Source organism: Fulmarus glacialis, unplaced genomic scaffold, assembly GCF_000690835.1.
Source record: "Fulmarus glacialis isolate BGI_N327 unplaced genomic scaffold, ASM69083v1 scaffold13097, whole genome shotgun sequence".
Taxonomy (NCBI): domain Eukaryota; kingdom Metazoa; phylum Chordata; class Aves; order Procellariiformes; family Procellariidae; genus Fulmarus; species Fulmarus glacialis.
In genome coordinates, this window is record NW_009223867.1 from 25,434 (window position 1) to 47,920 (window position 22,487).

At 38.1% G+C, this 22,487-nt stretch overlaps 1 protein-coding gene across 1 annotated transcript in view; it reads left to right on the forward strand.

The window, feature by feature from the left end:
* VMP1 (vacuole membrane protein 1) overlaps window positions 1-22,487 on the forward strand; it is a 60,163-nt gene that overhangs the window by 23,482 nt on the left and 14,194 nt on the right. The window contains exons 6-8 of the mRNA XM_009581960.1: window positions 1,738-1,869; window positions 16,513-16,593; window positions 20,294-20,410. Of these exons, the coding sequence (XP_009580255.1) occupies window positions 1,738-1,869; window positions 16,513-16,593; window positions 20,294-20,410 (330 nt within the window). The remainder of the gene's footprint in view (window positions 1-1,737; window positions 1,870-16,512; window positions 16,594-20,293; window positions 20,411-22,487) is intronic.

A 22,487-nucleotide genomic window follows, 5' to 3' on the forward strand; every position in this document is an offset into this window, starting at 1 on the left:
GGAATCTCCATGTAAAACTGGCATTCAAAGTTAAATGGTGAAAATGGACAGCTAAAGTTAACAAAAAGCAGTTAAATAGTTACTGATTTGAATGCCTTAATTGCTTCTTTTTTTTAATGCACTTAAGGAACCTATCTCCAGCAGACATGAAATCATATGATTTTTGTTGCACTTCTGAAATGTTTTGTAATAATGAGCATGTGACTTATCCAATTTAAAGAAAGTTCATGTCCAGTACACGCATGCAAACCTCTTCCTCGGTTAACAAAATGAAGCCAAAGCAAATTGGCAGAGCCTGGAGAAGCAATGTGACTTTTTGTTCTTGCATCACCCTGAGAACATAACCTCAACTTAATTTTTCTGAAACGTTGTTGCTACTGTTTTCAGGCTTATCTTCCCTTGCGCCAGAAATAGGCAGATTAATGAAGTTCAGCTTGTTGCACTCGTTTAAATTTTTCTTCTGTGGAAAACAATGGCATAAACATATGAGGCTGTGCACTTTATATGCTTAAACTGAGAATTTAACAGTTTGGGTAACTGCAGAGAGTGGCTGTATTTAAAACCACAACCTGTTGATTTGGAATATCCACAGCAGCTGGAATTCTCTCTCGCTTGCAGCTGCATATAGATCAGGAACAAAGGAAATTGAAAAGCTTTCACATTGCTTCAAAGGAATAGAAAAGCATTTGTTACTCACTACTGACCCTAAGGGAGAAAAGCCATCTGCATGTAGCTAAGTTTTAGCACTTTTCCAGTGTGGTGCCCCACTATTGTGCTATTACCTGTCCTATATTTAAACCGTTCTGAGTTTAGTCCAGGTTCCTGTTTCATTAGCGTCTGTTTATCCATATGTTCAATCTTAGCTGTCTCTCTTTTCTTTTCTTTTTTTCCTTGGTTAAGCTAAAGTTGCATTTACCCACAAGACTGAAATGAGTCATTTGATGTCCTGAGAAAACAAATATAATTTTCCTGTGGTGAGAAAGCAACCATGCTTTTATCTCGGGTTCTCTTGGCTTGCTTTATTCCATCTAAAGGAGAGAGAAAACTCGAGATCAAGCTTTGCTTAACCTTATTTTCCTTGCTGTAGTAAAACTCGAGCCTGTTTTCTAATAAACACTTGCACAAAGTCTCATGACTGAACAAGTAAACTACATGACGGCACCGGGGAGGAGTTCCCAGATTGTTTTGAAGGCCGCTCAGGAGCAAGGGCTGTCACATGCCGGCAAATGTGTCTGGCATCATGCGGTGGGGTGAGATGGCAGCGCTGTGCTGAGTCAGGGATCGTGTCGGACAGCAGGGCCCCCGGCCTGGCCGGCTCTCCGGCTGCGGCGCAGAGACAAGCTACAGCCTCCCCACCGCACCAGGCGCAGCTGGCCACCGGCTGCGGAGCTCTGCCGGAGCTGGGCAACGTGCCACTCTGCAGGGCCCCAGAGATGCACAGATCATGTCGTTTTGACCTTGCAGACCACAATTTGGGAGCCACTGACTTGCAGCATGATAGTCTGTGCTGAGAGAAGCTGCGTTTTGCTAAAGAAGGAAAGGGGGAAAGTAGGGTTTCAAAGGAATAGCATTATGTTTGAAATCGGGAGAAATTTGACCTGGTAGATAAAAGCGAACTTCTTAAAGCAGCTGGTCTCATCCGTTCTAATCATTTGAAATGTCCACGGGACTATGCATATCACATGTTTCCTATTTAAGAATAAGCATGAAAATAAATCAGAATTATTCTTTTCCCAGGGTGCTGGCACAGCCATTGGAGAGCTGCCTCCATATTTTATGGCGAGGGCGGCCCGACTCTCTGGTGCTGAACCTGATGATGAAGAGTACCAGGAATTTGAGGAGATGCTGGAACATGCAGAGACTGCACAAGTAAGAACAGTGCAAAACAACAGAATTAATAAAACACAGAACAACTAGATGGAGTAAATAACTATTCCAATGAAATGGGAATGGGCCAAAAATCAGTTGATGTGAGTTCACAAGGGACTTCCCAGGGACGGAAAAAGATCTTCCACTGGGTAGAGATACCTCTGGTGATGGGAGGACAAGAATGCAGCTTGTTGAAGCACATACAATAGTGCAGCCAAAGTATTTGCTACAAATACTGCATTTATTTAGACTTCCAAGAACAGCACAATAAAGGTAGGGAGAAAGTGGGCTAACAAACCAGTGACAAAAGAGGTGCTATTCCGTAATCATGGTTGTTATAGCTGCATTTAAAGCCTCCCTGGGCCAGGAGATGATTTTCAGTCAGCTCATCCCCTTCAGATGACATTTGCCTGCCTTGCCACTAACACCCTCAGGGGCCAGTGCATGACCCGTTCATCAGCCTGAGGAAGCATATTTTTCCTGATGTGAAAATGCAACCAAACTGCTCTGAATCCCTTTTTGTTGCTCTTGTCATTTATTTGCTTGATGGATTAAATACTGCTTGTGTTACAGCATAGTTTGCAACTGATGCTGTACATCAGTCAGATTTTATTGTAGATAATTTTTCATTCAGGTCAGGAGTTTGCATCCTGTTCACAAGTTATTGATAGTGTTTTAGAAGAAATTAAACATTTTTTCCTCAAACTACTTGCCACTGAATTTCTCTTCTGTATTTTTCCTTCTTACCCTGTTTTGTCTGCCACTAAGTTGAAACGGGTCATGAGACTGCTATTAAAAAACCAGCAGATGCTATTTACCATGCACTGCTGTCTTTAAACTGTTCTGCCAGGGTATTTTCGTGATATATACTTTTACTTTTTTCCTCCTTCTCTTCAAAAAATGGATGAAGCTTTTCCATGAAAGAAAGTGGTTTGTCTGGAAATACTGAGTGCAATCTAGTAATTCTAACAGTAAACCCTGTGTTTCCTGAGAGCCTCCCCCTACTAGAAAGTTCCAAAGGGTTTTTCTGCTATTGTAAATAGTAAATTCTTCTATTTCTTTAAAGATGCAAGGGTGGGGGGGGGAATCTGCTTTGTGCTTTGTTCTTTACTCTATCATCAGTCTTTGCTTTGCAAAGTAATCCCTAACTGTATAAAAATCAAGCCGTGGTTAGAAAAAAAAAAAAGAAAAAAAAAAAAAAACTAAACCAGTTGAATACATGACTCGAGAGCTGAAATGCTATCTGTGTTTACTGAAACCCTCCCAGCAAATTATATGCGTGTACAGTTGTGGGAGCAGCCAGAGTTGGTTTCCAGAACGCGCAGTAAGATTCTTGGGAAGAAAATTTTTGCTAGAGAGCATTTTGTCAGGAGAGGCCAAAATATAGCTAGCTGTATTGACTGCCCTTGGTAAACGAATGGTGTTGTGTAATTAATTAAGAAAAATGATGGTGTTATTTACCAGTACTTTTGATTTTATTTTCTTGCCAATTGAATTTGGATTAAAGCATGTTGTTTTGTGGATGGATGGCCAGGAAAAAAAAAATCTTTTTAAACTCCACTTGTGGTTTGGTTTCTATAAAACTCTTTTAACATGAGGCTTTGACAATCCGATTAAATTGTATTGCGCTCATAAAACTGACAGTTCAGTTTTTTCCATTTGCTAATATGACTTCCTTTTCGCTTTTGGCTTCAATCATGTTTTTGCTAGATGTCTGTGGGAGACAGGCCTGCGTTTTCCTATGACCTTGAGTAAATCCCAATCTTCAGCATAGCTTATCGCTATTTGTTCTGTAATTGCTATTCATGAGCAGTTATGATGTCTATTTTTAAATTGCTCAGTAACAATTTTTATTACCTACATCAGCTTCTCCCACTCTCCCAAGTTGAAGCCTTATGCTTAAGAAAACACGGGGGATGTGACAAGTGTCTTATGCCGTGGAGACTACTACAAACGTTTGACGTCAAATGACAGGAGCCTTCTTTCAGTATAAAGGTCTCGCTTCATCCTGCCTTTTTGAAAGGCATGAAAATGGGTGTGTTAGATTTTGAAGAATAGCTTCCCCCTCTACTTCTGCTGAGCTGCTATATGCCTACAAGGCAAAGCCAAATGGCTTGACGTTTTTGCCTGCCTGTGTTTTGTTTAGAAAGCTTGTCGCTGCTATTTCTCAAAAACAATGGTAATTTTGAGAAACAGATGAGGATCTTCTATGGTGAGAATAGACCATGAATCCAGCCTGAAGGATCTGTGAGGGAGAATGTGCTTGCTAGCTTGGCACTTCAAAAAACAACAAAAAAAGGAACCTAAAAGGATTAAACAGCGTAAAGGTTTAGTGCCCCGTTCAAAGTTACACAGAGTAAAATACTATTTACGTTAAAGAGTCTGTTGATGGATTTTTCTGTCATAAATCTCAGATCTAAGTGACCTGTCTCCTTGAGCTAGGTTTTGAGAAAACTCATTAGCCTGCAGACGATGTGTAAGTCTGCCTTGTACTTTCTATTAGCATACTTCAGAAAAAGCCCCTCATTTTAAAGGAACACTCACTTCCCCTTTCTGTGCGTCCCCGTGTGTGCACGCCAGTGGGTTAGTCCCAGTTACATAAAGGGAGCGTCAGAGCTTCTCTTGCCTCGTGGCTGCTCTTGTTAAAATCGAGCGGCTTTGCCCTGGAGAAGGAGTGTGGTTTACAAGCAGGGCTCTTTTTTCTCAGAGCTCCACACAATGCAGAGCCCAGCGTGCTATAGGAACAGAGCAACCCAGTCCGATTTGTTAATACTTAAGGCAGTATTTAAAAATTACGAGTGTTTGAAACGGTATCTCAGTTGCTGTTAACTCTCTTCCAGTCGAATTCCAGAGCAAAGGAGTTTTTTATCGGAGCTCCCCTTTATAGCCACGGGGAGTATCTCCAGTGCAGCCGTTCAAACCAACCTCTCAATTAGGGGAAGTGAATCTACTACTTAGTGCTGGGGCAGCACATTGGTAATAATACAGTGCAAGCATACTTTTGTACAGTTTCATGTCTACACACACATGTGCAGGGACTCTCTTTTGCCATTTTAATAGTTGCTGATTGTTAAGTATTCTCATCTTTTCTCTGTCATGCTGAAACACTTAAAGCTGACGGAGGTTTCTGGTGAAAATGAAGCTTTTAATGCCAGCTTCCCTCAAGGTACTTAGTGATACTGCGTAACGCGTGGGCCCTTGCTGTATCACGGTACTCCTTGCTAAGAGGAGGAAGTACTAATATCTTTGCTGTGTATCTAATCCTTAGTGACTGTGAGTGTTTGGATTCATTAAGTGGCATATTTTTAAGAACTAATGATTTACACATTGGGCTTTGCTTCTGTGCAGCGTTGCTGCAGCCAAATTTCCATGTAAAAATATTTTTGAGTTGCCTATGTTACTATCAGCCACTGCTGTTTGTTTACTTTCCAAACTGTGTCCTGCCTCTGAAAGAATACAACCTTGAAAAAGGGTTAAATCCATAGAAATGCTGAGATGCAGCAGGACTCGTTCGTAAATGATTGAGTGCCATCTGCACACTGACTGTCAGTTGTTGCTGGGACCTGTTTTTGACTCCACTGAACCTTTACTGGTTGTGGTTTGTCTGGCCATCACATGACTTCTCTGAAAATTCCCCCTCCCCTCCATTTCCAGTAAACTGTTTGAACAGGAGTGACTCAGACTGAAACCAGCTTCCCTGTAACCACAGGGCTTGTAAAAGAATTTGTCAACGTGGACTCAAGAGGGTTTGTATTAAACTAAGCTGCAACTGCTTCGGTTTGCATTGCGTCAGGAGTTCCACCGAAGAACTTCCTGCTCGGAGAGTCGGCTTCTTGTCTGCAAGGAGTTAAACTGATGAACTTTTGCGATAGTGACAGTTGGACACATGTTAAAGCCATCTTTCCAGCATTTCTGAAAGGTCTGGTGCCTTGAGCTGGATTGCTTTTCCACACCTTCATGTGGGGTTTCTCTTCGCAGAAGCAGAACAAAGTACGCTACCACACCCAGCCATGGTTCCTGGGAGAACCCAGCACTGTGTTCTGACAAGACACTGTGACTTAATTCAAATGGAATGATTAGGTTCAACTAATAAGCAAAATGTTACTTAATTAGCAGTGTAAAAGAAGATGGCCAAATTAAAAATGGATCTCTCCCATGATTAAACTAGCAGCTAGTATCTGATAAGTTTCTGCTTGAAAAGGATTCCCTGGCTGCTGGCTTGTTTAATAAAAAAGTTTTAAGGGTATTCGGTACAAGAAAAAAGAAGTTAAAGCAGACCACAAGCAGGTTTTTATAAAGCAGTTATCATAAAAATGGAAGTGGTAGAGTCACATACAATAACTGGAAAACCTTGACTTCTTTTTTTTGCTTTCCCAGAAATAACTTGTTTAAACCCAGTATCAAATTCCGTTCATAATTCCTCTTGCTCAGTCTTCCAGTCACCCCCTTTCCTCATCAGCTTCCTCTCTTTATTAATTGTGCCGTACAAAAAAGAGATTGCTGGTGTTTGGTCTAGGCTGCCTGATGGGTGGCCACCAGGAGGCCTGTCTTCACACACTGCATTCCTCAAGTTTGATGCCTGCATTTGTTAATATACGTAGGGGAGGTATCTTACCTCTTTTATCTTGGCCCATAATTAAATGGAAATTCAAAACTAATCAAACCTTGAAGCTTCACTTTAGAAACTTCCTATGAATGCTATAGCTTGAGAGTGAGATGGCAAACTGATAGTGAAAAAACGGTGATTTTTTTTCACAGACAATATGATAAGCAGTGAATAGACTAAGTATCAGCTTAGTTTTAAATTGTTTTCCAAAATCAGTGAGTTGAAATAAGCTTTGGAATGAGTCAATGAAAGCTTTAAATAAGGGAACTTGTTATAGAGGACTTCCTGAGAAAAGAGGTAGCAAAGAGTTAATATAGGCAGAGGGGAGACAATAGGAGCTATGAGTAACAAATGTGTAAGCCACCTCCTTGCTGGATTTCTTTGGACACTGGCAAGAGAATAGGGCAGTCTTGTGCCTGCATTGTTCTATTCATTTGCACACCTGCTTACAGATAAGGAAAAAACAGCAATGAGCGTTACATTACGGTTGCTAATGGTAATCTAGAGATGACTTTTTCACATTCTTCTTTGAACGGCTCTTTGTGATAACGCCTGTTCCCTAAAACTCGTTTAGGCGGCCCTCTATTGTTTTAATGTTTAGTGTGTAATTACATAAATCAGAAATTATCAAGCCACTGAAGAAATCTGGATTATTTTGCAATATTTTCACCCAATGTTAGGATTTTAGCTGAGAGGAATTTTTTCAGCAACAAATCTCTCACTTTACAACAGAAATGAACCTTTTCAGAAAGAATGTCACCAAGTTTACTGGAAATCTTGCAAGCTGCATTTGCACTGTAGTTGTGGAGAAGCGGTTAGTTGAACTCTGCCATTGAATTTGCATCCTCTGTTCTGTGTGTGTTGGGGATGCTCAACACAAGTTTCTAGGGGAACAATTTGGTCCTAAATATTTGATATTTCACCCCCCAGTGTTCTGAGAAAGACCAATAAATGATCAAAAGTTTGGGTCAGATAAGTTGCTTCAAAAATATTTTTTCAGGGAGAGCCTTCAATAACTGATAGAAATTAATTATGGTATCATAATCAAGAAAATGGCTACTTTTTTTCCCCTGCTCCAGACACTGTTTAAATATCTGTGTTGTACAAGAGTCTGGTATGCAGACCACTTCTCTAAGCTGTCTGGGAACTTCTGCTACTTCCCAGGGAGAACAAGCGAGAGGTATGCTTAGCATTGCACATCTGCTGGCTAGGCTGAGTAGGAAGACTTGTGTGTGCAAAAGGATTTGTCAGCTGTGTAAGAAATTGTTCACTTTTATTCTACACATGGTTTTTCTGTGCATGGGTTTTCTTCCTTAACTTAGAAATAACTTTTCTGTGGAGGAACAGTGTATTTTTTTCGGTGCTGGTGACTTTGGCTCTGCTTGTCAGGGATTGAAAAGGTCAATCTATTTGTCTGGTTATCAAAAATTGCTTCCTTTCTTGATGATGGTGGCTAAACCAAAGCAATAACTTGCTTCGTTCCAGCAATTGTGAGCCCTTCCTTACAATGTCTGGATCTTAAACCCCCCAGAAATAGGACTTGATAATTTGTAATGGATGAAAAAATTTGACGGCATCCTGGAATTGCTTGTTACACCACTGTAACTAGATCGGCAGACCTGTGGCCACAGTAACTAATTGCAATTGTAGCTTTGAGATAAATGAGCACTCACTGTGCAGCTGCAATGGTATTTTAGGCAACCAGTACGTTGGTGGAGGCAATGCCAGCGTATGCTTTCAACTGTAGAAGCAAAGGCTGCAGAGGTCAATGGCTGATGTGTGAGAACCAGCGATAGGATATTCTTTTACTTTGTTCTTCTCTCTGTAGGTGGCTGCCAGTATCTCGTTGCAGAAAAATTCATCTTGAAAGGGACCTGAAGCAGTTTCTAGTCCAACTTTTTGCTCAGAGCAGTGTCATCTATGAGATCAGCTCAGGTTCTTCAGGGCATTGTCAAGTCTGGTCTTGAAGCCCTCCAAGACTGGAGACCGCACAACCTCTCTGGGTAATCTCTTCCAACACTGGACTGTCCTAACGGCCCTGCTGCTTCCCTGACATGCCAAACTGACAACTCTTCCATGAAATAGATTGCAGGATCTGCTCAGTGCCAGATCTCCTACAAGATGTGAATAGAAAGTAGTTCTTTAGCAAGCAAAGAAATAATAAATTTTATTTTGTGCTTTTGTGCACCACTATAAAATTGCAAAGTGTCAAAGGGGACATGTTGCTTCATGCTGCTGCATAGACCTGAATTGAGGAGTAGAGGTGGCAGGGGATGTGGTTAAAAGGGCTACTGCTCTATAGGACAGATCTGGTAAGACTGAAAGGACACGCTCCTTCCTCTTCCTTCAGACTGTTTCCTTTAATTGTGTCTTATTCTTTACAAAATTTCTTTATTCTTACAGTGTGAAGCAAAAGGACTTTTTACATAGAAGTCTGAGAGCTTCAGTTCTAGTTGAGGAAAATGCTGGCATTAAGTTTGAGAGTGCCTGCTAACTCGTTGAGCTCTATAATATGTGTTCATTTTGGTATATCACGTCCAAAGTTGAACATGATGTTGGACTGTAACAGTCTAAAATCTTGAAACTAAAGCTTTTGAGATGGAGTTTATTATGAAGAAGCATTCACTGATTCTTCTCCCAAGGTCTAGGGGAGAGGGAGAAGTGAGTGAAATAAAATGTTCTTACCATAGTACAGTAGGTTAATGAAATGAAGAAAATATCTAGAAGTTCCTAATGCTAATAGTCTGTCTGATCCAGAGCTGGTTGACATCCTTCCTACTCACGTTAATGCGAGGTCTTATTTACCACATAATGGATCCATTACTCGGAAGTTTCACACTTTTACTCCAAGACAGGTTAAAATTAAATGACCAGGGAAAGCAAAGCTTGCTGTTGGAATGAACACTTCATGCTGTTATGCTCAGCTCCCATATGACTTGCGAAGGTTCAGCTCTGCACGCGGCTCTATCTATGGCTTCTTACGTCTTTCTTTTCTAACAGCAGTGTTAAAATCTGATTATGAGGACAATAGGTTTAACTGGATTTTCTATGGAAAAACTTCAATTTTTCTGGCACAAGAACTAATTGTAGTTACTCATATGTCTGAGTTTACAAAGTCCCAAAGATGAGCATCTTTCCGATTATCTTTGTGGATTGCCGCATCACCCCTTAACATGCAATCAACCTCAAGAATTTGAACACAAACAGATGTGGAAATAAATCTGTGCATTTCCCTCAACAATCTGTATTCAGTATTTTTGTCCTAGGAGAGGCTAGTAGAAGAATTCACCTGTATATTTGATTTCTTGTTGACTTGGGATTTGTATGTAGTACCTACCGTATGCTCATCCTTGCCTACAAATACTCTGAATAATGGTTTGAAATCTTACTAGCTTTAAGTTCTCAAATCTCTGACATAGGCTATTTAATGAGGTTTTGTAGGTGCTGCTCTCTTGTCTTTCCACAGTTCTTTGGTGAAGCCTGTAAAGTCAAGGGCCCTGTTTTATTGCCACTCAGTCTTCTTCATACGGTACTTTCTAAAACTGTTTTCATTTTCAGTATGGACGTATTTTTCTCTTGTAACTTTCCTATATGATTACCCTATTCCTTTTCCAGAATTTAATGTCTCAGAAAACCCAGACTTCTTTTGAAGTGAATTTATTTCCTTCCCGAGCGTAGAATTTGAGTCAGTCCTCTTAATCTGGAATGTCTGTCCTATGCCTATCGTATGTAAATACCTTTCTTTTATCGAACTCCAGTGCTTGCTTAGATCTGCCACCTTCCCTTAACTGCTTTCAGTAATCCTTGAAAAGCTTTTTTAACTTTGTCTTTTGACAGCCCAGTTTCCAAGAGAGAGCCTTTCTTTCCCAGAGTTTCAAGTGATAAGTAAGTTTAAACCTTACCTCTTACACCCGCTTCTCTCCAGGCATCAAGATGGAAATATCCCCTTTTAGTTTGCCCCTTATTTGCATCAAGCTGGAATTATTTTTGAGAAAGCTAGAACAGAGATCCAGGGCCACAGCCCTTTCCATATACGTTTAGATGTTGAGAGTCATTGCAGCTGATGGAGTGGGAGATCAGTGCCGCCATGAACCACTATCAAAATATCCCTGTTTGCAACTTACTGGAACCTTACTCATGAGATCTGTTACCTTTGATGTTTTGCAGGAGAGGTATGAAATGGTTTCTTTGGTCACTGAGTAATGAACTATTTGCAGTGATAGGCAATGACTATCAACTGTATCTTGATCTCTGTTCTCCTTGACTCCAGGTTCCTGTGTTGATCATTAAACGTCATTGCTGATATACTGCTTTCTTAGCATGGATGTATGTTGTAACCTCTCAGCATGTAGGTAGCTATCCAACTTCTTTAAAACTGCTCTTCTGCAGTTAATATGTTATTTCAATGAGTTAATAATTCTTCCCAGTCCTCTGAAATTCTAGAATTCATTGCCTAACCACAAATGGTCATTCTCCCATAAGTTGTGTTTGATTCCATTGTGTTGTAATAGAAAGCCAGAAGAAACAAAATATTGTGCAGCTCATTTTTAACATAACTCAGATTTTTACATAAAAAGGAGCACTGTCTTTGTAGGCAGCTTTTTAAATGTTAAGGAATTTATAATTTTAATAATCTGAGATGGTAGCTTCATGCATTGTCTTCAATCTTTGGAAAAAAAATGTTCTCTTCTTCAGATTATTATTTGGATAATTAAACTTTGTTTCTAGTAAGTAAATGTTATAACCGTAATATAAATCTTGATCAAATCTCTACAGCACCTTTAGTATTCTTGTTTGTAGAGGACCCATTCCATCAAGGTGCCACACATTCACTTCAGATCTCTGTTTATGTCTTTGAATTTTTTTTTTAATGTTCATTCACAATTATGTTTTTTATTAGAGTAACTAATCCTGCATAACCCCTCCCAAGCCTTCCAGAATATATTTTGAACTTCTTAAGGCTACCATCTGTTAGGTAATTAATATCCTGCTTGAGCGATTGCATTAATAATCGCATCACTGACTTCCCTCTGATCCTACATTAAGTCACTGTCCTTACTAGGAGAGAATATACGTGCACAATGAACTTCTGATGGAATTTAGTCCCATACATTCCTTCCCTTCTTTACTGGCCGCCTTCTTTGTGCTATATCCACCAATATACCAGTATTACCAATATATTTGTAAAGTGCTTGACGTATTTACAGCAGAAGAAAATTGTGATAGAAGAAAGGTTTTTCTGGGCCTCAAATCATTTGAGCTTGGTGTCGTATCTTTCAGAGATTGACAACTATCATCACTACTGCATGCAAGGAAGAGTTGGTTTGTGATAGGGAGTCATAGCTTTCTTGATGCCCCTGAAAACTGATTGCAACTTCATGTTAGAAAACAAACTGTTATATTACATAACCGTTACAGGTCCATCTGTGCAGTATTTCAAGAAAATAGCTTCTGCCGAATTCTTATGGGTTGTTTCTGTAAGGACTGTGGGATTCAGTCCAGTGCTGATTATTCAGAGCTGCTTGGTAACCATCAACTAGTTACTTGCTATGGATCCATCAACAATCTTTGTTCTTAGAGATTAAGAAAAAAAAGGCTTTACAATTTCAATGTCAACAATAAATGGTGATCATTCTGTTTTCTGATAATAAATCGGTGTTATAGAAGGAAAAGAGTAAAAATTTTTAAAGTTTTTTTTTTTCTCGAGCTTGTTAACTAAATCTAATGAAATGTTCTTTGCTCAAATACAGAAGAGCTTGTGCGCCTTACTTTACAATGAAGGGAGAAAGAAGAAATAGAGATTTAAATTATAAATGGAAACAAAATAGAACAGAGGGATGGGACGAAGCCTTGCAGTTAAGACAAGATTGTCCACTCACTCTGTCAAGAAGGAGGGCTTTTTCAGAGGGATAAATGGTCCATGTTAAGTTATACTCAAAGCTGTACCATAATGCATATTTAAAGGAGGAACATTGTGGTAAATCTTACTTAGCAGCAAAACATGTAATTTCTCTTTACTATCCCTTTAGGTTTGGAGGTTTGGGAGGGTTTTTTGCTTTTGCAACATGTAGTAATGAAATGCTTGTATCCATAAAATGTGCCATTTTACTGAAGGCAGATATGAAGCAAACTTCCTCAAGCCGCCAGCTGAGACTTGTGAATCAGTATTTCAGCACTGACCTTTTTATGCCTCTTATTTCCATTCCAATTCTTGCGATCTGATGATTAACCCAATGAAGTAATGTTTAATCATTTAACCTTCCTTTGCCTGTATTGTAGCAGTCACAGGAAATCTATTTCCAAACCAAAAAAACAAATCATCTTTGAAAGGGACATAGTGAGCTAAAGTATCCTGAAATGTTATAGAGAATGAATCATATTAGCTGAGAGTCGAGTCCAGTCTAGATACTTTAATTTTGGGGGAAAATGTTTTGCCTGTAAGTAGCTGAACTTTTATGTCTTTTTTGTTTTGTGTTTTGTTTTTGGTTTTGTTTTTTTTTTAAAGCAGTATGTTGTGAAAGTTGTTTTACTTTTATTTCAAATGCTTAAAAAAAGTAGAGAAAAGATTGTTCCCTGTGCAGGCTTTATAACTGAAAAATTGTATTGTGAAATAGGTAAAAGTTGTGAAACTGATTATTGTATTCTCTGAGAAATGAAACTTTTAAGGTTTTTTTATTATTGCAGATGTCACAAGGATTTGACAAACAAAATTTAAGGAAGCAACCAAACAGAAGTATTTCTAAACTTGTTTTCATTAAAGTAAACGTTGAGACTGCAAATATATAATTTTGTTGCAACCCTGATGTGTATATTACCATGCAAATTATTCGTAGCTATGATTACATTAGATCATAGAAAATAGGGGGAAAAAATCCTTAATTTATCTCTTCTGGCTTGTTTAGAAAGTTTGAAAAAGGCAAACAAATTAGTTGTTCTTGACTGAAATTTTTAGAACTATAGCTCTGCTTTCCATGGAGTACTTTGTAATAGACAATGAAAATTAAAAAAAAAAAAAAAAAAGAAGAAAAATTCTGAGTAAGAACTTTTATAAAAGAAAGTTAGGAATTAATAAGGTGAGAAAAATTGCCCCAACGTTGGGTTGTGTTGGTTTTTTTTTTTTTTGAGAGACAAACTTGTTACACTTTTTTCAACACTTTCATCATTGGTTTTATAACAAAAATTGTATGTTTTTAGCTGGAGGGAAATAATTAGTTTTAAGGCAGCCTTGAATTTTGCAGCAGTCTAGAAATGTGGGTGAGGGAAGCTGTTTATTTTTAAGAAATTTGATGAAAAATGGTGCAGTGTGCTTACACTAAGTTAATACAGTCAATCTATATATAATTATAATATATTTTATTAAACCAGCTGTGCTGCAAGCATTAATTTATAGGTCACTTGCTAGAGAGTTTGTTTCCAATTCCAGCTTGTGAAAATTAATACAACAGTGTATTAGCAATGCAGTCTAAGATAATGGGTAAAGATGTTAAAATTAGAATAGAAACAACTTCCATTGAAATATATCATGGACCTGTTTGAATAATTGGATTTTAGTGTTTTATTTTAAAGATACTTTACAGTGAGATTTATGGAGCTGTGAAAAAAATCTTTATTGGCTTATAAAAGTGAAAATATTGTTCTAACCCCATGAGCATTGTGAAATGGTGAACAAAATAGGAACTGAAAATATGGTCACATTCAGCTTTATTGTAGAGTACAGGGAGAGACATCTTACGAAATTCCTACATAAGGCACTACTTTTTCAGTTCACCTTTTCAAAGAAGAAAATCTGTTGTTGAGAGGACAACGTTACTGTTATGCTTTCACACACTTTTTCATTTTAAATTAATTTGTAGAGAAATTCTGAAGACATATTTCTACTTTTGTATTTGGTTAAGGAGTTAGGATACCTGTTGTCTCCTTAGTATGCTGCATTTTATTTCCTTTGTTGATAGCTGTGTGATCACACTCTGCAAGAGAGTCTTGCATCCGTTTCAGTTCATGTCCTAAATCCTCAGTGGGACTGAACGTGTATATTAGTGCTGACCCGTATCAGTGATCATATATTAACTTGTTTCGGTTTTGTATACTAACTTGGAAATAATGATGAGGGAATTTTAGTTTGAGAAGGAACTGCCCTTGATGTTGCAAGATTTTTGGACTTAGTTCACTGGTAAATTATCATGTTTTGTTCTTCATAACAATTTGTGTCAAAATGCACTCTTTTAACTGAAAAGCATGAAAAAATTTTCTGTACTTGTTATGTAGGCATGTTCTAGACCTGTTTCTGCTAACATAAGTTCAAGTGCTTGGTATCAGGCTCACTGGGAGTATGTTTTAATCACTCATGCATACTGTACGTATCCTAGAAGTTAAGTACAAAAAATACGGGGAAGACGTTTTCAACAAAGAGTGACTATTTCACCTATTCCATTTTGTAATAAGACATGCACGATCCCAAGGTGTTACTCCTGGCGGAAGTTAGCAAATTCACCCCTTACAGACTATTCTAAAAGGGTTTCTATATTCTCCTCTGGTTAAAAATGTCCCACTGTAAGATGTAGGAAATCTTATTTATTTGGCATTTTTCTTTAAGTTGAAGTATTTGTTTTAATTTGGGTTATTTTTTCAAATATAAAGTATAATAAATAGAATTATTCTGATTTCAGTAAGAATTGGTTTTTTTATTTGAGAATTTGTTAACTATTTTTAAAGGACTGTAATGGAGAAAAGTTACTACTTGAAAAAGGGATATAAAAAGATAGCAAATGGCCTTATCACAGATTTTTTTTTTTTTTTTTTTTAAATCTGGCATAGAAAGTTATGTCAGTTCTACTGTTCAGAATTTAAATAATATGCTAGAACATTGTCAAGTAATTGTAATTTACTTGCATTGGTATATAGTATTGAAGGTTTCAATAGAATTGTAACAAAGTTAAAATTGCATAAATTTAATTCATCTGGATTATCTTGTAGTTATCTTGAAGTATGGAATTTAGAATTTCATTAATTATTGATTAAAGTAACTTCCTTGTGAAATTTATCTGATAGTTTTCCACAAAATATAAATCAGTGAATATTGCATTGCTTCTGGAAAATCAGCTTTTTATTGCTTATTCATAGGTTTGTAAAAAAGAATTAATTACTTTTTAAAGTTTGCTATTACCAAAGGTACTCAGCTTCCTAGAACTACTGTTGCCAAGCCTGAATAGATAATATTGACACTGTTTTTAACTTTTTGGACAGTTTTGCTTCAAAAGAATTTTATTCTGATGTAAATTCACTTCTCACATTCAAATAAACTGCTTGTTAGAATCTTTATTTTTACTCTTAAAAATGTTTACTGTGATTTGGTAAACTTGGAGACTCTTGAGTTTGTCATGAATATGTTTGAAAGTTGTGATCACAAAATAAAAGTAGGCAGCATGTTTTTAGCATGTTTTTGTAAAGAATAGCTCAAATGTGATATGGTCTGCCACCTTTGTTGCTTTGAAAATATTTTAGATTCAACTCTTTGGATTTAATGAACTTTACAAGTCTGTTACAGAGAGTACCTGGCGTTAGCTATTTTGATTAAGATCCTGGGTTTGAGAGCAAAGATCTCAGGGTATAATGGGATGATTATATTCTGGCTTTGTGTTTTGAGAAAGTACCTTTTTAACATTGTAAATGGTATTGAAGCAAATTAATTCCCTTTGCTTGTTTAAGGAATAAGGTATAAGCAGCACTGGCAATTCAAAGATACGGGAAAATAAATACTAGAAAACCTGTTTCCATAGTAGTGTGAACTTGGTGCCACTGGCAGGGTTTTGAAAAACAAAACTCAATACATGTGGGTGGTCAGATTTTCACACTGAGCATTGTGAATTTCTCCCTCTTCCCTCTAAGCCCAAAGTTTCAAATTGGCCTTTTTGTTTTAAAAATTCTCCCAAATGCTAATTAGGAAATCCCATAGCATGGAGGATGTTGAAATCACATACATTTCGAGGTATGTTCATTTTGGGTTTTGCCTCATTAATGCTTCATTTTCTTCTTTGCAGGATTTTGCTTCCCGGGCTAAACTGGCTGTCCAGAACCTGGTGCAGAGGGTTGGGTTCTTCGGCATTTTGGCCTGCGCTTCAGTAAGTTCGTTTCAGTAACAGAAAGGTTTATAATCACAAATTGCAGATTGAATGTATTGCAATGAAATTAATGCTGTGAAATGTGACTTGGTTTCATTTGAGTCCATATGGATCTTCATGCCTTGTTTGCTATTTCTGTGTTCTCTGTGGTGCTTAAGGAAATGCAATGGTTGCGGTACTGGCAAGTACAATAGCATGGAGAAACTCCAGTCCTAGATTAGTACCAAACACAGTGCATTCTGCATAAAAGCACAGCTGACAGTTCTATAGTTCAGCATGGTGTGGTGAAACCTGGTAAAAACAGGTCAGTTCACTAAAGATGCTAAAGGCTTGTCAGAGTAAGGAGGACAAACTACCAGAGACTGAACTAAGATATTCTTAAAATTCAAGAAGTTTCTATGTTTCTGTTTCAGACCAGGGATGCTCCCTGCATTTGACGTTGAGGCCATGTCTTCTCTAACAAAGGCATATGCATGCTGCTGCTCACTGCTCTGTGTTAGTGGATATTTGGCAGATCAGGTCGTATGCCCCACTGACAGTTATCCTGTTGGGACTTTCCTAGCCCAGATTATTAGCTGGCAAGATATAGCAAGAAGTGTGTTATTATTACCTATAGATTCTGCTGGAACCATATTATAATTTCCTTAGGTGTTTATGTCCTATAGCTTACAGTGCCTGACATCTTCAAATCAAAGATATATACAGATCGAAGAGTGGAAAACTACCTGTATAAATCCTGATCAGGATATCCATCCATAGTAATTCTCCTGGATCTGTTCTGGAGATACCTTTGGGTCACCAGGAACCAGGGGAGCAGAATGAGGAAGCCAGTTTCAGAGTCTGAAATGGGCTATATGAACTACAAACTACTTGTAGGTTTTTTTCTCTCTAAGCAAGAGGTGATACGAGCACCTCCAATGATGCTATTTGAGTGTTTTAAGGAGGAGAATACTGTTCTTTTGGAGTAGAAAAAATATTGAACCATTTGAGGTTTAAATCTCTTTCTGGAAGCTTAATGAAAACTGGTAGGAATGGTGTGCCTTGTTCTTCCATCCCCCGCTCAAAATGTGGGATGTGATGCACAGAAATGTGATTACAGTAAAGGGGGGAAGTGTAGGTCCCCTATGATTCCATTCTTCTGGAATAACCACAGCCATTAGCCAGCTGCTCAGCTGATGAGGTATTAATTCCACATTTGTTTAGCATCTCTCTTAGTTTCCTAAATTGTAGAGATGACAGTGCTAACTATTTGCTCAAATGTAAGTAACCTGTGTTAGCAGGAAGAATTAATTTGATTATAGTTCCTGGCATACGACTTCTGTTTACTAATCTTTTGAACTGTCTTTATGTTTAGAGTGGAGACGTAGGTTACAAGCTGTTCTTTAAATCTTTCCATCCAGTAAGCTCTTAGACTGCTCCTTCACTGCCTCTGACTCATTACTCTAGTCACCATCTTGTGAGACATCACTGCATAGGCTATTTTGTCTGTCTTGTGTAATCAGAACAGCAGCTTGTAGATGGCAGGGATGAGTTAGTTACTGGAGTGGCTGGACAAGGTGAAGTGTGGATAAATGGAGAACATGAGGAAGGAGTTGGTAAACATGAGAGGTGATGTGTAAATTCTTCATAGTTCCTGCTTAGTAATACTTAAACATTTGCTTAACTTCTTACCTACTTGCTGTGCTGTTCTTCAACGCACCCTGAGCTCCAGCTTCCTTTTGGATATATAGGCTGCCCTGGGTTGGGGGAGGAATGAGGAATCATGAATCCACCACAGTACACTTGAGGATTTGTAAATGTGTTTACAGAATAACTGCAGAGTAGCAGTGAAAAGGGTGAGGTTGAATGTGGCGGAGGCATTGAAAAAGCATAGGGATTCAAAGCTATACATTTTTGTTGCATCTTTAGGTGAGGAAGGCAGCCCCTCACGTGTGCTCCTTGCATTCGTGTGTTCCCCCACGAGCTGCAAAGCTTTGTTTCAGGGCTTCTCTTGCTTGTGGCTGCTTCTCTGTATGCTAGAAGGTGTTTCCTTTACTTGCCCCCCTTATAATTGCGATCTTACTTTTGGATTTTTAAACAGTATTTTAGTTGGGTGTATGTTTTATGATTAGAGAACTTGCTTGTGAAATGGTAATGACTGTCCTAGCTGCAGGTTGTTGTCTGTCAAGCAGTGGCTTCTAAATGCTACATAAAAACACAGTCAAATTGAATTTAAAACTTTGCAAGTTTATCCAGGGAAGTCAACTGAATGTAGTTCAGTGGCAATAAGAAAGCCATATTGTTGTCTGGAGCTTAATTCCTATGTAAAGGCAGCTCTGGGGAGGGAACAAAGCAAGAATTAGCCCTGGAAGATCCTTGCTGTGACTTGTGAGAATTTGCCCTCCTGTCTTTGTGGGCTTTTTTGGCAACTCTCAGTATCGCGCGTGTGTGTTTTTTCAAAAACAAAGAGAAAACCTCGCTGGCCTGCTTATATACCCTAATGTGGATTTGTTGAGTAACTTTTTACAGTGATATGTTTAATGTATTGATGATATCCACAGTTACCCCTACCTAAAGGATGTTTCTCCCTCTGTGGTGATAGTAATGCAGTAATTAAAATGTACAGTGAACTTACCAAAAAAACCTGAAACCAACCAACACAGAACATACTTGAGACCTAGAGCAGACTTGGCTCAAAAGAGCAAAATTATCTGGCTGTGGTATAAGTAAATAATTTACTAGCCTCCTATGCCTAAGACAGCTATCAGAGGTAAAGAATCATTTTAGTTGAAGTGGAGCATGTTTAGAGACCGTTTCGGGGCATGATTAGAGACCGTTTCAGATTTCTTCCTATGCAGGTGGTGTTGTGGGTGCTCATAAATTTGAATTGCTAGTCTATAACAGCTAAGTATAACCCTCATAAGCTTTCTCACAGATTTCAGATTTCCATTCAGTCAGTTGCAAAGTTACTGTCTTTTATGGTCTTTAACAATCTACACTTTTTATTTATTTGTTTGGGTAACAAAGCGACACAAATACTGCAGGATATTAGCCCAGTAATACACTGCTACTGTGCATTACACATACCCCATGCGTTTACTCAGACAGTCTGCCCTTGTACTGCATGTGAAGTGTGAAAGGTTGGAATTTGGACACTTTCTTGGTTTAATTTCAAAAATATTTTACAGATAGAATCACAATACCAAACATCAAGCCAACAGTTTAACAATAAAAAAAACTTTTAATTTTAAATGAGATGCATATGCTTAATAAAATCTAATCGGTGCTTTTAAACTGGATACATATGACTATAAATGCCAGTTTTTAATGTACTTTCTCAGATGGAAATCACTGGGGATCACTTTGAACACTAGCTTCCAAGAGTGATGTGCTTGTCAGTGAGAAAATTTGATAAATTGCTCAAAATGGCTTTACTGTGGTTTCTGTGCATTTCATATGGAAAACTTGTTAGCTTTTTTAAAATCCAGGGGTAAGGAGGGACATGAGAATGGAATTGTCTGGGACATTGTCTAGCTGAATCCCAGAGACTTAAGTTATGTGGTGCAACATTAACGTTTTTGTAAGTATTAAGACACAAGAGTTTTGGATCAAGTTGAATAAGGGGAAAATGTTCATTTTTCACAGTTTCAAAGTCCGTCGTGTTCCTGTTCATCTAAGTGCGTGTTGCAATTCATGAACTTCTTTCCCTTGCTCTTCATAGATTCCAAACCCTCTGTTTGACCTGGCCGGGATAACATGTGGACACTTTCTGGTTCCCTTCTGGACCTTCTTTGGTGCAACCTTGATTGGGAAAGCAGTAATTAAAATGCACATCCAGGCAAGTACTGCACCTCCCTCAGGGCTCTGGGGTGAGGACTTTTTTTTTTTTTTTGACTGTTACACTGTGTTACTTCGTAATGAATTCTGGAGTCTCCCTTCCTGACCTGAAGTAATGGAAATTAATTTGGTGCAAAGGATTTACAATAAAGGATCTGCTAGGCTTCTTATGCTCAAAACTTAGGCAACTGAATAATTTATAGCTACAAACTAATGAGCTCGCTGCCTACACCACTCAGGAAATTGGTGGTTAGCCAAGTTATTTACCTACGGTTTTTACCAGACTGAAAGGACTTCGTACTCATAATGAACTTGCCTTTTTGGTAACAAATACTCATTTCAAAGAGCACTGCAACTAGCCTTTACCGGTTAAGCGGCACTTTTAAATGCTGCCTTTTATCTCAGTTGAGTGTGTAGAGAAAACCCCGCTCCTTTCGGGCCCTGCAGAGAGCAGTCTGAGGGTATGTCTCTGGGCATATTGTCCGTAGCTTTCAAGCGTGATTAGCAATTTTTGGTGTCCTTAGTCTATATTATTTTGAAAGGGCCTGATTTCGGAGCATGTTTTTCTTGCTAACCCAGAGCCTTACCAGGTATTCTGAATTTGGCAGTCAGAATCTCCAGTTGCTTTCAAAAATGTTGAGTCTCGCTTTTAAAATGCGTCACCATTTTGTCCAATGAAAGATGAAGTATTGATTCCCTGGCAACTCTTTACTGGTGGCGGTGTGGTTAGTGCTATATCATGAACTACATCGCTCTATTTGTAATGATTAGAACCAATGTTTTCAGTTGGGGCTTGTTTTTTTTAAGCATCTCCATAGGACTGGTGCAGTGCCTGTAGCTGTGTTGCTTGGAAATCTTGTCACTACATTAAAATAGCAGAAGCTATTAGTAGTATAAAATTACTCGTTACTAGTACCCTCCTCAAGCTGCTTAAAAATCTTTCTTTTGCCCTGAACAGATGATTTCAATCTTCAACTCTTTTTTTCTTCCCATCTTTTTGTAAATGGTTATTTTACTTTGCCCAGTCCTTAAACAGAAAATAATAAATAGATCTGAAAATTCTGTCATTTACTGTGATAGAACAACTTTTTCTCCACACTTACTTTTGTATTATCTGGATTTTTCTGCTTTTAAATCTTTGTACTGTTAGAATTTGTTCTGGCAACAGAAAAGTGAAATAGTATTTGTATAATATTCCTTTCCTTATTTTATTTGTCTTGTTTAGCTAGCAGAATGTTTGCTATGTAATTTATAGTGCTCCACACTCAGATCAGATGTAAGCGAAAAAATATTTCCCAGTGTCTTGTATAGTTGGTAAATCATCTTATTTTGTAATACGTTTAGCTATTAGAGTTCTCTTTTCTGCGATGCTTGATTTCAAGCAAACTCTTGTGCAATAGCCTTGATTTTTGGAGTGATCTTGCTGCAATTTGGAATTTAGGAAATGTAAGACTCATGGAAAAGGCTTTTAATGAAATCTTTCTCTAGACAGGAAGCGAGTGACTCTGGTGCAGTGGCCATCCTGGAGCTGCTGTTAACTGGCCTCTTCCTCCGGACCACAAAATCATTTGTGTAGTTCTAGTCACATCCCTTATTTCCAAACTAGTGAATGCAGTGCTTATTAGATCATGTTTAAATTGATGTAAGGAGACTGTGGGGACTGTTTGTGTGTATATGTATCTACACGCAGTCTTGCTCACTCTTTGCAAATGAACAAGCTGTCAAATGTGACAAAAGTGGAATTAGGAAAGGCTATTTTAACAAAATTTTAATTTGTGTTAGAAGAGAAGGGAGTGGTAAAATTATGGACATTTGGATTTTCTGCAAAATAAGCTACGTGTTACAGAAGTTTCTTTTACTGAAATTACTCTATTCCAGATAGTCTGTTGCATTAGAGACAGTGACAATCTAAGTTTTTTGAACAGACAGATACCCAAGGGCTCTTACTTTGTTCTTCACTAACTATTTTTCGTTATGTTTCTGTCTGAAGCACATGAATGAGGGGACTAAAAGATATATTATTTTTCACTTCTGTGATCTTTAAGTACATGTGTTTGTGTAAGGGGATGTGATTTTTT